Source organism: Myotis lucifugus, unplaced genomic scaffold, assembly GCF_000147115.1.
Source record: "Myotis lucifugus unplaced genomic scaffold, Myoluc2.0 scaffold_541, whole genome shotgun sequence".
NCBI classification, from domain to species: domain Eukaryota; kingdom Metazoa; phylum Chordata; class Mammalia; order Chiroptera; family Vespertilionidae; genus Myotis; species Myotis lucifugus.
Genome location: NW_005871589.1, coordinates 433760 through 450843, shown reverse-complemented (window position 1 = coordinate 450843; position 17084 = coordinate 433760). Strand labels below are relative to the sequence as shown.

Sequence of the window (17084 nt, the reverse complement as noted above, 5' to 3'; positions counted from 1 at the left end):
GGGCAATCCCTGAGGCCGGGCAATCCCTGAGGCCGGAGCGGCTGGGACTGGGCAATCCCTGAGGCCGGGCAATCCCTGAGGCCGGGCAATCCCTGAGGGCGGGCAATCCCTGAGGGCGGGCAATCCCTGAGGCCGGGCAATCCCTGAGGCCAGACAATCCCTGAGGCCGGGCAATCCCTGAGGCCGGGCAATCCCTGAGACCAGGCAATCCCTGAGGCCGGGCAATCCCTGAGGCCGGGCAATCCCTGAGGCCGGGCAATCCCTGAGACCGGGAGCGGCTGGGACTGGGCAATCCCTGAGACCGGGCAATCCCTGAGGGCCAGGAGCGGCTGGGACTGGGCAATCCCTGAGGCCGGGCAATCCCTGAGGCCGGAGCGGCTGGGACTGGGCAATCCCTGAGGCCGGGCAATCCCTGAGGCCGGGCAATCCCTGAGGCCGGGCAATCCCTGAGGCCGGAGCGGCTGGGCCTGGCTCTCTCCCCAGAGGTGAGCACTTTCCTCCCCGAGGGCTTCATTTCCTCCCCTTTCTTCTCTGTTGGGCTTTCCTCTCCTGTCATTTCTAAAAACCACATTTTAACACATGAAAGGCCTGGCAACCTGACCTCAGATCAAAGAAATACATATTGAAGCTACATGAGACGCTATCATTTTGCGAAAATTAATGGGATTGGTAATATTTCACGTTGGCCAGAGGATGAGGAGACTGTGAGAAGCTCTTTAATGTGGGAGAGGGCAATTTGGTCGTATCAGTAAAAATTTTAAATGAGCATATTTTTGATGTAGCATTTCATTTCTAATTTATTTTGGGAAAATAATTGAAATGGGACACAAAAACACATTAATTTTAAAATCAATGGTATAAGCAAATAATTGGAAGCAACCTAAATGCCCAGCAGTAGAAACAGATTAAATTATAATATATTCATGTAATAAGGTACCACGGTGCCATTTTGAAAAATTGAGGTCAGTCTATAGGTACTGACATAGTACCATGTCTAGGATACATTAGATGAAAAAAGTTACTTTTTTTTTTTTAATGTATAGTCTAGTCCAGTGATGGCGAACCTTTTGAGCTCGGCGTGTCAGCATTTTGAAAAACCCTAACTTAACTCTGGTGCCGTGTCACATATAGAAATTTTTTGATATTTGCAACCATATTAAAACAAAGATTTATATTTTTGATACTTATTTTATATATTTAAATGCCATTTAACAAAGAAAAATCAACCAAAAAAATGAGTTCACGTGTCACCTCTGACACACGTGTCATAGGTTCGCCATCACTGGTCTAGTCTAAGATCCCCACAGTTCCACCTCTAGATATGTTCCTTAAAGAAATTAGTACATATATTGACAAAAAAATGACTTATACATGAATATTTACAGTAGCTTTATTCATAATATGCTCAAATTGGATATAATCCAAATGTCTGTCAATAGGAGAGTAGAAAACAAATTGGTTCAACACAACAATCTTATCTAATAAAAGAGTAATATGCAAATTAACCATCACTCTGACACAAAGATGGCGGCACCCAAAGCCACAAGATGGCGGTGCCCAGTCCTCTCAGCCCCACTGGAGTCCTCCAGTCCTGGGGGGCGGCCACTGAGAGCAGGGCCTGCTTGGCCATCACCACAGCAACCCGGGAGCGGCCAAGCGGGCCCCGCAGACAGCAGAGAACCATGGGGAGCAAGCCTAAGCCGACAGTAGGACATCCCCTGAGAGCTCCTGGATTAGAGAGGGTGCAGGTCAGGCTGAGGGATGCCCCCCCTGCCCCTCATGCACGAATTTCGTGCACTGGGCCTCTAGTCCTATATAATAAAAGGCTGATATGCAAATTGACCAAACTGCAGAAGGACTGGTCGCTACAATGGCACTGACCACCAGGGGGCAGACACTTAATGCAGGAGCTGCCTCCTGGAGGTCAGTGCACCAGAAGCTGGGCTCATGGCTGGCGAGAGCAGTGGTGGTCGGGGGGAGCCTCTCCCACCTCCGCAGCAGTGCTAAGGATGCCCACAGGGAGCAGGCCTAAGCCATCAGTCGGATATCCCCTGAGGGCTCCTGGACTGCGAAAGGGCACAGGCCATCCTGAGCGACCCCACCCCCAGTGCACAAATTTTGCACTGGCCTCTAGTTAAAAATAATGAACTAAGACACAGACACACAATAAAGTGGATGAATCTTAAAAACATTTACTGGCTGGAAGAAGCTAGCCATAAAAAGAGTCATACCCACTATGAGGTAGCTTCCCAGAAGTTCATAAACAGGCAGATCGAATGTGTGGTGAGAGAAGTCACAGTGGTGGTTTCCTCTGGGAGGGTTGCATGACTTGGGAAGAGGTCAGGGACACTTTCTGGAGTTGGGGGCGGGGGGTGGGGGATGGAAATGCCTTCTCTGCTGACCTGGTGGCGATCACACGTGTGTGTACACAGATTAAATGATGGGCCTCTATACTTAGGGTTTGTGCTCTTTACTGCATGAAAATCATTCCTCCGTTTTTATTTTATATATTTTTAACAAATATGTTTTTCTTGACTTCAGAGAGAAGAAGGGAAAAAGAGAGCATGATAGAAACATCAGTGATGAGAGAGAATCATTGATCAGTTGCCTCCTGCACGCCCCCTACTGAGGATCAAGCCCACAACCCAGGCATGTGCCTTGACTGGGATCGAACCATGACCTCCTGGTTCATGGGTCGATGCTCAACCACTGAGCCACACCAGCCAGGCCATACCTCCATTTTTAGAAAGTGTGCTTGTTTATCCAGGCTCCAGGGAAAAGGAAAAAAACAAAGAATTACTCTGGAAGAATATACACCTGCCTGAGGGAGTGGGACTGGGAGAGTACAAGGACTTCCCAATTTTTACTTTCTCTACTCCTGTATTGATTACACTTAGGCTTTAGGGAACATTTTAAATTAAAACAAATACGTTTAAAGGCAAGGTTCTGAGATCCAGGCTCAGTGGAAGTAAAGGACTATGAGAGTTTTGCCTGGGCGAGTCTAATTTATCCTGATTAAGGCTTGTGCAGAGTGTAGGGCGCGTGGAGCTATTATTCATCTTACGTCTGCTCCCCGCTGATCTCAGGCCCAGCAGCCTCTCAGGGCTGCTCTGCAGTGAACACCCACCTCCGCAGCCTGCAGCCTTCTTTCTACCTGTGTTCCATTGCCTGGGTTTGAAAGGATCCCTCCCAGCCTCACTCTGGCCTTATTTCTCTTCCTCCCTTATCTCTCTGTCCCTCAGGTGCCTCATCGCATTCTTGGGCGTCTTCTTAATCACACGGAACAGGAAGAAGGCCATTCCATTTGAGCCCTATATTTCCATGGATGCCATGCCAGGTAACGTTAAAAGCCCGTGTCTCCAGCTGGCCTGCTCATCCATATAGAATGACTGCTACTTCCTGTTTAAAAAGAGACAGCCTGCGGCTGGGTTTGATACAGGGGACGTGTGCTGTGCCGTTATGGTGTGATTGTCGTTCTTTCTTTTCTTTCTTTTCTTTTTTTTTTTTAGTCTCAGTGTGCAAAAGTGGAGGCAATGGCTGAGGAGCCTCAGTTGGTTTTGAGCACATCTTGCCAGTTCCCATGTCTATTTTGGGATCTTTTAAAGACAATCCTGATTCATGCTGGATATAATTAATTATGATCTGCAGCATCAGGCTTCATGCCTGCAAAAGGAAAAACCCATGTATCTAGTAGGAATGGAGTAATCAGAGAGGGCAAGGAAAGTAGAATGAATGAAAAAAAAAAGAAAAGGAAAAAATAAAGCAAGTAGGACGAATGAAATCCAAATACTAAAACCTCACTCCTTAGACCACAAAGGAGCGGATTGCTCCGGAAAACCTACTCTCCCAGGGAGCCAAGGGTTCACGCTGAGACGCACAAGCTCGAATGTCTTTAAGGCCTAACAGTAACACAAACGTGTGAATCAGCAAAGTATCGCACAAAAGGGAGCGGCGTGGCCTGTGGAGAGTCTCTGTCCAGCCTGAAGGGATCTCGGTTGGAAAAGTTAGGACGTTGGGCCAGCCCCGTCCACATCTGCTGACCTACATTCTATGAGTTGCCAGTGAACACTAGTTGTCACTCTTTAACTCGCAATTTTTATTTTCAATCTGTTAGATAGAACTCTCCCCCACGCTTCCTTACGACAGTCTAATGAACAAAATGTGATCACATTGATGGCATAGAGCAGGGGTCCTCAAACTACGGCCCGCGGGCCACATGCAAATACAAATATTGTATTTGTTCCCGTTTTGTTTTTTTACTTCAAAATAAGATATGTGCAGTGTGCATAGGAATTTATTCATAGTTTTTTTTTTTAAACTATAGTCTGGCCCTCCAACGGTCTGAGGGACAGTGAACTGGCCCCCTGTTTAAAAAGTTTGAAGACCCCTGGCATAGAGTGCTGCTTCGTACAGAACTCCGCGATGTAGGTGTGTTCTCAGGGCTGACTGAGGTGCCCCTCTCTCAATGACCCCAGGGTGTGTGTGTCTACTCGTTACATTATTTCCCCACCTCTCGCCATAAAGCCGTTGTCTGTCATTCTTGCCGGTACCAGCCCGCAATTCCTGCTGTTACCGGCATAGCACCTCCGTGTCAGTGTTCTCATTGGACCCAGCGTGTTTGAATTGTGTATGAAATTAAAATAAGTAAGCTCTGAGTTGGGGCCTTCAGGCTTCTCCGAGGCGTTACGTGCATGAGCTTTAGTGCATGGACTTTTTAAACCTGTAACCTGGCTGCTCAGATGCCTTTTTTGCTTACTTCCTTGTTCTCGGCTGTGTTCCGGATAGATGAGATGAGGGCGCTGGATAGCTGAATTCCAGATAGGTGAGGTGTCAACCCTGTGTGTGTGCAAGTATGTGTCCGTATCTGTGCGTTGGTGTGTTGACAAACTGTGTATGTGTATATACCTGTATGCGTATTCGTATATGCTCATATACAGATGTGTTTTCGGGTAGAAAATAGAAGGTGACCGAAGGTGACCCTAAAGATCAACATTCTGTGGCCTGTCTGTGGGTGTGGCTCTTGCTTCCGAGTTGTACCCTGTGACCAGGGGGAAGTAGGTTTTGAGGAAAGGAGGCCCGCCCTATGGCTGTGGCAGGCCACACACTTCTGAGTAGACAGGTCTTCTGCTCTGTGAAGAGCTTGGGCTTAGAGTTCCGATGATCTGGATTCAAATCCCAGCTCTACCCCTACCCGCTCTGCGGCCTTGGCCTCTGACCCTCACCTGTGCATTGGGACTCCTTTCAGGGTCGTGGGATAACATGTCCAAGGCCCCCGTGCACAGCGTCTGGGACATGGTAGATGCCTGGTTACATTTGGTTCCATTTCCCTTTTGCTTAAAAAAAAAAAAAAAAGCTGTGAAAATTTTGAGCACGTGTTTGACCTGATGCCGGGTGGAACTTGAAGAATAAAACTGCTTAAACAGAGTGGCTTTTCGGGCTATTTGGTTTCCCTGGTCAGCATTTGGACCTTGCTTTCGGTCTGCCTAGACTGGGGTCTGCACGACAGACTAGCTACTGTTGAGGAGGCATTAAAATCCCCAAGCATCACTACCTGCCACAACCTGGAGAAGCTTTAGGCAATTCTAGCACCGGAAAGGCATGTAGAGAATGAGAGAGAGAAGCAGCCCCTGCTGGGTGGGAGCTGGGCCTCGGGGCTCCTGGCTGAACACAGAGGGCTTCACAGAACACCCACCTCAGACAGGCCACCTGTGACCCTGACGGGCCAGGGCACAAACAGGGCCACTCCAGAATCATGGCCGAACCAGACGACACGGGAACGTTGTTCAAACCACAAAAAGCAGCAACCATCCCCCTCTCATGAGTGACTGCTGCTCTTTACCAGTCACAGCTGTAGCGTTAGTCTGGTCTTCTCTCCTTCTGGATAAGAATCACTAAGATCCTCGATGATAGAATTATCCCCACTTCCTGGCAGCATCTACTCCAAAGCAAAGCCCTGCTTCCTTAAACCCTCCCCACTCACCCAACACACACCCAAATAATAAGTCCTGTCTAATGTAACGCCTTCTTACTTACACACCCGCCGTTCCCCGTGCTGTCCACCTCCCTCATTGCAATGGGCCGGTAAAGCCAGATTTGTTAGACTCAGGGTGTGCTCCTGGTGGTTTGTGGCCAGAGAGCATTGACAGAATCCGAAAGCTAACCCGCGCCTGGGGAAGCAGCTCTGTTCCCTGAGGATTCGGCATCCCTCCATCTCCCCCTACCCCCCAAATTCAGGCCACAGACTCTTCAACTGTGTCCTTCAAATGACCATCAGCTAAGGCTCGTGCAACGTGGGACCAAGGGCCTTCCACGAACTGGGTCTTGCCAGCCCCTCTGTCGAGTGGGTAAGAGCACGGGCTTTGGTGTCAGCCGCCAGCTCTGTCTCTCATTAGCTGTGTGACCTTGAGCAAGTTACTTCCCCTCTCTGGATCTGTCTTGTCCTGAAAACGGGGAGATTAGCGTCTCTTTGTCTTGGGATTTTTGGAGATTACGTGCAGGTGTGTAGGGTGGCCCACACAGCATTCCACTTAAGAGTGTGGGCTTCGGAGTCTAAACCCCCTGAGCGAATCCTGGTGGCACTGCCACTTAACAGCTTTGTGGTCTCCAACTGCCTCATTTTCCGTATTGGTAGGTGCAAGGATAGAACGAGATAAAACTTTATAACGGTTTAAAAACAGTGTCGCCCCCAGATAAACATTCAGTACACGTAGGTATTATCATGATTGCTGTTGTTACTATTACTATTTAAAGCACTTAGCGCAGTGTCTAAGGCCTATTAAGCAGTCGGTGTCAGCCGTTATCATCATCATTGCGCTTTTATAGACATCACTTTGCATTCAGTGTCTTATGACTCAGCGTGGGAGCAAGAGAATTGGAAGGGTCTTAACTCCCTACAAGGTAAGAGTTGGTCTCAGAAAAGACCAGGTTCCACCTGACTAGGGAGAGGGGGGATTGTAGAATAAAGTTAAAGGAATTCATGGCTAAAGTCTTAGCCCTCAAATGTAAGAGAAATCCGACATCAGTGTGCCCAGAAGTAATAGATAAATCACACCTTCCCCTACATGTGGATCGGGGATGTTAATGTTCGGGTCAGAACTCTCCCTCTGAGCATCGTGATGCGTCTGTCACTATGACGCGTCCGTGACACAAAACTTACCCTCTCTGTCAACAGTCTAATGAGGTTTCCTGGGTCCTAATTTCATCCAGCAGAAAAGTGACGGCATCTACCATGTTCAGAGCACAGCTGTGGTCCCACGCCCCTCGCGGCCCAAACAGATGTTCCCACCTCGTTCTAGGGCAACCCAGGGTTTCTCCTGACAGTGGCTGGTCTGTGTGCCTATTTCCTGAAGATGCACCCCTTCTTGCTTAGCAACCGTAATATTTCTAGTGTATATTTATGGGTGTCCTTTTTACGATCTAAAGCATTCAGGAAATTGGCACTGCACACGATCAGCTCTCAGCACTCTAGTTATTCTGTGGTGGGACGGCAGAAGGCACAGCCTCCTTCAGCCCCCTCCCCACATAATGATTGGGGGGAAATGGGTTTCATTTCAGGGATGCAGAACATGCATGACAAGGGGATGGTAGTCCAGCCCGACCTCAAAGCTTCCTTTTCCTACGGGGCCCTGGAAAACAATGACAGCATTTCTGAGATCTATGCTCCGGCCACGCTGCCCGTCATGCAGGAAGAACACAGCTCCAGGAGCGCCCCCGGCGTCCCCTACCGAGTCCTGGAACACACCAAGAAGGAGTGAGCCCACCGAAGGAGACTCCCCTCCCCTCCACTTGCAACCGCGCAAGCCGTGCCCACGGTGGTTCAACTCTTCACTCTAAATCTCGCCTTTCAAGTTGTATTTTTTTTAAAAAGCCGGGAACTGTATGGAGGGGGATCTTGAAAGGGCTTTGTCTCCGGCAGAGGTGATGTTTATCGTGGTCTTGGACATTTCCGATGTTAGCGGGGAGCGGGGAGGATGAAAGCAGTGTTCCCGATGGGTGGTCGGAAATCGGCCTCTGCCCGGTGAGTCCAGCGGGTTTAGAAGGCCCTGCCCTCCTTGCCCTTGGTAACTGGGCTTCCTCAGTCAGGGACCAAAGCTCGCCACATGCTTCAGCGCTCAAGCCAGGCCGAGATTCCGCTCGCCCTCTCCAGGCTGGAGACCTCTCCGTCCCGCCTTCCCCCACCTGCTGGCTACCCTCTCACGCGTGATTCCATGTTTGCGGTAACGTTTGTGTCGACGTCACATGGCTGGTGGGTCAGCCTGTCGTCTGCCTGTAGGAATGCACTTCTGCCTTCCCATTGTCCGTGCCCGCCCAGGGAAATGTGCTGGGCGTGCTTACAGTGGATCCACTCGGAAAACTCACTTGGTTTTGGTTCTGTGAACTACTTGATTGCTTCCCCCCGCCCCCAGAGGCACTGGGAAGTTAAGAGAAGGGGGGGGGGGAATAAGGACAGGGGCAGAGTGATGGCACAGCAGCCCATAACGGGGAAGAATCCCTCTCCACCTTACAAAAGGCGGTGGCCTCGCTTATAAAAGGGTAGACAGGCAATCTGGCTGCTTTACCGTATTCTCCTGCTCACCAGTGCCCTCTGGTAAGATGGGGGAGGGGTGCTCATTTCAGAGAGAGCATCGCTCCCCTCCCCTCCATTCTCATTATACACCGACACACCAAGCCTGAGTTATTGGTTCATTTTCCCTGCGTGGTCCTCATCCCCAGGCACATGTCTGGGAGGCACACACATCCTCAGAAATGGAGCCGCAGCCCCCTCTTGCCTGCGTTCGTACCTTCTTTCTCTGTGTATTTTCGAGAATGGCAGGAAAAGGTTTGCAAATCTTAAGGACCCCCCTAGGGAGTTTATTGAAAATGCAAATTCCGACTGGGGTAGGGCCCACGCGTCTGCATGCTTAACTCACAGCCCGGGTGGTTCTGATGCAGGTAACTCAAGATCGCACACCTTGAGAGCCTCGTCATTGAGAGAGACGTCTGCTTTAAACCCCCAGGGGCTGACACGCTCTACTGGGAAGCTGGAACTGCTGTTCCTTGTTTCCTCCCTGGGGCCCATTTGGCAGGTCACATATCCCCGTAGGATCAGAGGCCTCTCCCCATTCGTTGATGACTGCTTAGAGCTACACTTACTGCTTCCCTCGCAGCCTTTAACTCACAGGCAAGATACCAGTGTTACCAGACCAGTGTTGGTGGCTCATTAACCTTTATGGATTGTGCTTAATACTGATTTAGTTCCTTGACTTCAAAAAAACTGTCTCTGTTGCCTGTGGTAACCGTGTCTGTATTGTATCTTAACCACTTCTGTATTGTGTCTCACATGCCTAAGAGGGCAGCCGACAGTGAATGGCCTTTTAACCTTTAGGGTAGGTGACAACTCAATGCAACCATGAGATTTACGAGGCATTTACTATTTTTTGAGCATGTGGATGGTGAGGGCAAAAAGAGTAAAGAGTGGTTCCTGCCCTCCAGGCCTGCAGTGGGAGACCCAAACACTCAGAAACCGACAGGGAAACTGGCAGGGCAGGCCAGGTGCAATGGGGGGGGGGGGGGAGGGTCACAGAAAATGTCAGTTTTGGGGGTCCTGCTAACGGTCAGGCCCTGAGCCTAGAATGGGGTATTCAAAATGGAGGTGATTTGGGCCCCACTCACTGATGATTGGCAAATCTAGCTAAGGTTTGGACAAAGCGTGGAAAGTCCAGTGATCATCCCCACCCCCACCTCCCAGGCAGAGGAGCCTGTGTTTGCAAAGGCACAGAAATGGGGAGGGAGGGCGGGGTCACCAGGGGAGCCAGGGAGGGTGGTGGGAGATGAGCCTGGAGCAGTTAGCAGTGGAAGCCAATCAGAGCGCCTTAAACGCCCAGCAGCAGCTTAAAGTGATCACAGGAGGCCTGGGAGTCATCGATGGTTCGTGCGGAAGAGAATAGCGGGATTGGCACTGATTGGAAAGGAGGCCTTAGATGAATGGAGGAAGGATCCAGGAGATAGCAGATGTCCCTTTTCAAGGTCAAGCTGCAGTCCTACCTGAACAGAACACAAACGGGGAATTAAAATGCAGTCTCGCTGCTCTTCAGGGGAGGGGGACATCAGCTTTCCACTCGCATCCCTGAATCGTTATTTGTTCTCATGGCTCTGTTATCCCCAAGCCCTCCTGAGTGCTCCAAGCACATTAAATATCACGCCTCTCTCTCTCCTTTCTAGCAGCCACGAAGCTACCAAACTAGGGTTTTAACTTTTCAGTCGTTCTGTGGTCTTCCTCCCCCCACCCTCCCCCCCAAACCCCACCCCGGGGTCCCCTCGTCTAGAGGCTGGGATTCTGGTTTTCTGATCGGTTTTGACAAACGGTCAGCGCCCCCTTCCCTTGACCCCTCCCATGAAGCGCCAGGTCTGACCATCCCATCCCATGAAGCCTGAGATCCCGCCGGGGTTTGCAGCGTGGAATTGGACGCTGGGTAGGGAAGGGAGGACTGACATGTCCATTATTTTTCTGGTGGAAACCAGCCAGCTTGATGGTGCTGTGTGGACACACGTCATCCGTCAGGGTGGTGGTGTGGAGCCTCCCTGCAGCCTTGTGAATTCTAAACCTGGTCCAACACTGGCTGATAAGCAAAAAGAACTGTGTTTCTCTGAGAAGCTATGGAAATGAAGTCACCTTAGAATATATTCTATGTGGATGCTTATATTTTGTTAACTCCTTGACTAATATGGCATGTCTTATTTTTCAAAAAAATGTGTGTGCTAGGTGCAAAGAAAAGTATAAAGTGGTATTTAATTTTAAAACAACCCGTGTGATGTCTGTTGAGTTTGCGTCTTATATTTGGCTCGTTTTTTCTAGAGCAGTGCTGTCCAGTAGAACTTTTATGTATATTTTACCACATCTTTAAAAAAAAAACAACCCAGTACCCTTTAGCTATCCCTCCCTATACCCCCACCTCACCCTCCCAGCCTCTGGTAACCACTAGTCTACTTTCTGTCTCTATAGATTTCCCTACTTTGGATTTTCATATGAATGGAATCTGATATGTGGACCTGTGTGCCTGGCTTCTTCACCTCGCATAATGTTTTCACAGCTCATCCAAGCTGTAGCATGTATCCGTACTTGGTTCATTTTTATGGCTGAATATCCTCTTATCTTTTAAATTTTAATAATTGCAACTTCTTCCCTTGGTTCCTTTCCTTCTGGGGATGGTAGCTGCTTTCTGCAATTGCTACTCCATAATCCCTCAGAGTTCTTTTTACCTATTCAGTTACTAGTCAATAACTTCATACGTATTTAGGTAACAATTCTTTATATTAAATTCTTTTTTAAAAATATTTTTTATTGATTTCAGAGAGGAAGGGAGAGGGAGAGAATTAGAAACATCCATGATGAGAGAGAATCATTGATCAGCTGCCTCCTGCACGCCCCACACTGGGGATCGAGCCCACGACCTGGGCATGTGCCCTGACAGGGAATTGAACCATAACTTCCTGGCTCATAGGTCCATGCTCAACCACTGAGCCATCCCAGTTGGGCTTAAATGTATTTTTTTTTTTTTATTTTAAAAATGGGGTTTTTTTTTTTGTTTGTTTTTTATTTCAGAGAGGGAGAGGGAGAAAGAGATAGAAACATCAATGATGAGAATCACTGATGGGCTTGGGGATCGAGCATGCAACCCAGGCATGTGCCCTGAATGGGTTGACCTGCAACCTCCTGGTTCATGGGTTAGTGCTCAACCACTGAGCCACACCAGCTGGGCTTATATAAAATTCTTCCTGTTCAAATCACCAGTCTCAAAAGGCTGTTGGTTTGACTCCTGTCTCCTGATAGTCAATAAAAATCAAAATAATTTTAACCCCGGGGCTATTCATGCAGCTGCCCGTTTTTGATGTTCCATTTTCTCCTGGGCTCTCTCTGCACCCCTTCATTTCTGATTGGTCATTAGGATCTTATTCTCAATCCATCTGCCACTCAAATTAATCAGGAAATAGTATCTCCTAACAAATTCAAGGATTGCACTGTTTAAAGAACAGCTCCTTCCAGGCTGTGTAGCATTCCATTGCTTGGATATACCATCATTTGTCTATCCATTCTTCTTGTCTTTCTATAGTTTATTGATTTATAGAGAGAAGGAAAGAAGAGGGAGAAAGAGAAACATCAATGTGAGAGTGTAACATCACTCAGTTGCCTCCTGCATGCCCCGTACTCAGGGATCGAGCCTGAAACCCGGGCATGTGCCCTGACCAGGAATCAAACCGCAACCTTTCAATGCACAGGATGATGCCGAACCAACTGAGCCACACTGGCCAGGGCTATCCATTCTTCTTTTGATGGACACTTGGGATATTTCCAGTTTGGGGATAGTATGAATAAAAAGCATTCTTTTCGGGGGGAGGGATAGACATTTGCTTAAATTTCCCTTGGGTGTATATTTAGGAGTAGAATTTCTGGGTATTGGATAGGTGTACATTTAGCTTGATAACCAGGCAAACAGTTTCCAAAACCAGTCATCTCCATTTACATTCCACCAGCAACGCATGAATGTGAGATGGAGATCTTTCATCACTTCTCTTACTTCCCTAGCACAAATCTAATTTAGCGATTTTAAAGTACTGACTTTTAAATCTACTCAAGAGTGACAAAATCTGAAATGAAATCGCCTATCTGGAAATTCTCCTGAAAGGCCTGAGATGAGTCCCTCGAGATCTGCAGCAGCATCTGACAGGCCCTATTGGGTTTTCCAGGGCAGCAAAACACTTGTCAACCTCGGCACAGCTTTCAAGTGGATCAAGCCACAAAGGATCAATTTCTCTTTTTTTCTCTCTCTCTCTCTCTGCCTGAAACTCAAAACTCACAATGATGGGAAGGAGGGTTAGAAATGTGAAACTGTGTGAAGTTCATTCATAACAAGCATTTATCACACATTGTGTGCCCAGCACCTTGCTGGACACAATGGTAAAAGGAAAGATGTGGAAGATTCCGTTCTTTTTTTTTTTAAATATTTTATTGATTTTTTACAGAGAGGAAAGGAGAGGGATAGAGAGTTAGAAACATCGATCAGCTGCCTCCTGCACACTCCCTACTGGGGATGTGCCCGCAACCAAGGTACATGCCCTTGACCGGAATCGAACCTGGGACCTTTCAGTCCGCAGACTGACGCTCTATCCACTGAGCCAAACCGGTTAGGGCATGATTCAGTTCTTATTCTCGAATTTCTCATAACCTAGTTGATAAGACACAAAATGGAAACTCTTCCGCTGCCCACCACGTAAAGGTTGCTGCTGTTCTGGATTCTGCCCTTTGTCCTTTTGTGTTCTATTCCACATGCTCTTCCTGGGTCATCTCATCTGAGCCCATGACTTGAACTACCCACCACCCTCCCTCCAAAATCAGTACGCCTGGACTGAGTTCACGCCCAGGCCCCAGACCTATGTTTTCCAACTACTTCCTCAACTCTTCCCTAATGCTCACAACTTACATATAACGCACCAGTACCTTTTGTTAACTTTGCCCTTATAATATAGCCAGAATCATACTATTTTCACCACTTCCTCCCCTATTACTGTTGTCCACGCCACTGTCATCTCTGGTCTGCATTACGATAGTAGCGCTACTGTAAGGCTATCTTGTTGCGATTGCCTGCTCTTTATCCCTTCCCTTCCTTTTGGTAATAGAAACTTGAGTTACATTTTTAAAAATACATTTTTATTGATTTCAAAGAGGAAGGGAGAGGGAAAGAGAGAGAGAAACATCAATGATGAGAGAGAATCATCAATCAGCTGCCTCTTGCACACCCCACTCCCCCCCTTGCCAGGGATTGAGCCTGCAACCTGGGCATGTGCCCTGACCGGGAATTGAACCGTGACCTCCTGGTCCATGGATTGATGCTCAATCACTGGGCCACACGGGCTGGGCAGAAACTTGAATTGTTTTTGATGAATGTAACCATCAGGGTTCCAGCAGAAGGTTAATTTGAGGGGAGATTGGTAAAGGTTACTTACAAATGTGTGGGTGAGGTTGAGGGAAACAAGAAGTAATGATGGTGTGATAACCCTGAGCTTCCAACAGAGAAGAGCCATTACCACCTCTAGGCCAAGAGAAGGGCGACTCTATCGGAACGAGGAGAGAGACCTGTATGAAAAGAATCACGTGACAGAAGCCTCAGTAGATGTACATAGCTTACCTGCAGTGACCTAGAAGGGAAGAGGCCTGTGAAATAATACCCTACTTCATCCTCCTCCAACCCTCTGATCTCCTCCCAATATCTTCTACTGGATAAATTTGACTGTAAGCCAGAGGCACCCATTAAAGCCAGCCATGCGGATCAGCTTCCTGAGGCACAAATCAGAAAAGCAAATGGTAGAAGGTAGATCTGAGGGGAAGAAAATACCTCGCACAGGAAGCCACTTCTCCCCAGTGCTCAGTCCATGAGATTTAAGAGCTGCTGATCTCAGCCCGGAGGTAAGTACATGAGCCAGGCCTGAGTTGTGAGAATATTCCACATCCCTTCTCAAGAGAGTGGTTTAGTGATGTAAAGTAACCAAGTTAGACCAACAAGAAGTAGTCCTGGGGCTTGTGTTGACAGCATGGAGGAAAAGAAACTCTCTTTCTGCTGGTAAGGATGTGATTGGAAGTTGTAAGCAGCTCTTCTGCCAACTCATTGGGAAAGGCAGCGTGAGAATGAAAGGTCTACAAGAAGAAAACAGTCGGGAAGTGGAGAACAAAGACTACATCCTGATGTCACAGTTTAAGCACCTGGATCCAGCCATGCCTGAAGTCCATGACTTTACTGCTATATGAGTCCATGAATCCCATCATTGCTTAACCCAGTTTGAGTGGTATATTGCATGCAAAAAAGAAAAAAAACACAAAGAACCAATAAAACAACAAAAAAACTTGAACAATATTTAATACCAAAGAACAACACAAAGGTTTACTTATATGTCCAAATAAGCTGTTATTTCTATGGAATCCCTTTTCCATATACTCCACCTAGAAAACTCCTACTCAAATAGCCTCTTTTTTGGTTGGTTGGTTGGTTTTTTATTAATCCTCACCCAAGGATATTTTTCCTGAGGATATTTTTCCATTTTGAGAGAGGGAAAGACAGAGACAGAGAAACATTGATGTGATAGAAACACATTGATTGGTTGCCTCCTCCCGACCAGAGCCCAGGCTGGCAACCGAGGTACGTGCCCTTGACCGGACGTGGACGTGCCCTTGACCGGACGTGCCCTTGACTGGGATTGAACCCGGGACCCTTCAGTCTGCAGGCCAATGCTTTATCCACTGAGCCAAATCAGGTAGGGCTCAAACAGCCTCTTAACTGCAGAGCCTTCCCTTAATTTTCAGGTAGAATTGCTCACTTCTTCCCCTGCTTTGTTAGCACTTTTCAAATGCCTTTGTGAGTGCATGTATACAACTGTTTCGCAATTACCTATTTACCTGTCTCTCCTAGCTGTGAGCCCCTGAAGGGGTAGGTTTGTGTGGCTTCACGTTGGAAGCACAGGGCCTAACCCCTCAGGGAAGCTCTGAGTTAAGGCTAAACCAGTCTTTATATGGTGGGATTTCTCAGAGCCATTTCTCTGTTAATGTGCGTTATGGATCCTCAGTCAGGGATACAGATGCTGCAGTTTCCACTCATTTGACCGAAAAACTCAGTTTTCGCCAAAGTTGCTGTGTTAGAGGAATTTAGAGAAGAAAAATTACTGCGGTTCTTTGGGTCACCTTAACGAAAGAAGTGACTTTCAATAAATATCTGTTAAGTAAATGAAAGAGAAGAACTTGGTTAGGTCAAGGTGGGGAACAGCAGAAACAACAGAAAGAATGAGCAGGGTGTGGGGGAGACTGGGAGGCAATCCTTGGACATAAGTCTCTGATGGTACAGGATCATGACCCAGGTGCTGGGTGCCTGACAACACTGCCTCCTTGATTTTGACCTTCACTTTGACTCTGAGGGGGTTATTGTGGGGGGGGGTGGGGCAGTGATCAGGCTGATTTCCCTCCAACTGCACATCCTTAAGACAAATTCCTATCCTGTGCCTCTCTGTTTCCCTCTCTGCGGACTAAGTGAAGAGACACAGACTCTCTCCCAAATTTGGTCCAGATGTCTCATAAAACAAAAAACAAAAAAACACACACAAGACCAGCTTGTGTGGCTCAGTGGTTGAGCCTCGACCTATGAAACAGGACGTCATGGTTCAGAGCACATGCCCGGGTTGCAGGCTCGATTCCATGGAGGCGGCCAATCCATGATTCTCTCTTATCATTGATGTTTCTATCACTCTCTCCCTCTCCCTTCCTCTCTGAAATCAATAAAGAAATATATTAAAAAAATAAGATAATCATAATGATATCGATCAAAGGAAGCCCCAGTCCTACCACTGTAACTTTGGACAACTCATTGAACAGCTAAGACCCTTGCTCTACTAGTATTTGTCAAATAAGCGTAATTATGCTCCACTGTCTCCCAGGGCTTCTGAGAGAATCCAGCAAGACTGCATGGAAAGTGTGTTTGTAAAGAAGGAAAAAAAACGACCTAAAAATCTAAGCATTATGAATATTGTGCAGAGGGTGCAGAGGGGAGCGGGGAGGGGCAGGAGGGGGCGGCAGTGCCCCGCGTGGCCAAGAGCCGCGGATAAGCAGCTGCACACCCACGTGCTACCTATGGCCCAGCTGCCTCCCAGCAGCCTCTCGTGGGCCATGACGCACAGGGGAGCCCTCGCACCTATAAAATGAGGCTAATGGACGGCTCGCTGCTTTCCAGGAGGTCAGACGAGGCCGGGCTCGCAGAGCAGGCGGCGCACCGGACGCAGTAACGGGCCCTCGTAATCGCTCCTGATATTCCCACTGTTCTCGGGACCGACACGGGGCTAAGCAGGCGGAGGAGACAGGCCACTTCTGGCCGCGGCGGGCGGTCGCTCAGGGTCCCGGGGTCCTGGGTCCCTCGCGCCCCGGCCCCAGCGTGACCGCCCGAACCCCCACGAGCGCCCGCAACCAGAAAACCAGCGGCGCCGGCCCAGTGCGCGCGCGCCCCGCCCCACGTCCGCGCGCCAGGGCGGGCCCCTTCCTGCCGGCGCCGGCCCCGCGCACCCTCGGGCGCCGA

The 17084-nt window shown here is 48.5% G+C and overlaps 1 protein-coding gene across 4 annotated transcripts in view; it reads left to right on the top strand.

The window, feature by feature from the left end:
• NIPAL3 (NIPA like domain containing 3) overlaps positions 1-10782 on the top strand; it is a 39967-nt gene extending 29185 nt beyond the window's left edge. For 3 of the 4 annotated variants that reach the window (XM_006104103.3, XM_014446485.2, XM_023745424.1), the window contains 2 exons: positions 3243-3337; positions 7555-10782. In XM_006104103.3, the coding sequence (XP_006104165.1) occupies positions 3243-3337; positions 7555-7754 (295 nt within the window). In that variant the 3' untranslated portion in view covers positions 7755-10782. The remainder of the gene's footprint in view (positions 1-3242; positions 3338-7554) is intronic. The other variant, XR_002826574.1, reaches the window with a different exon arrangement.
• The last annotated feature ends 6302 nt before the right edge of the window (positions 10783-17084 follow it).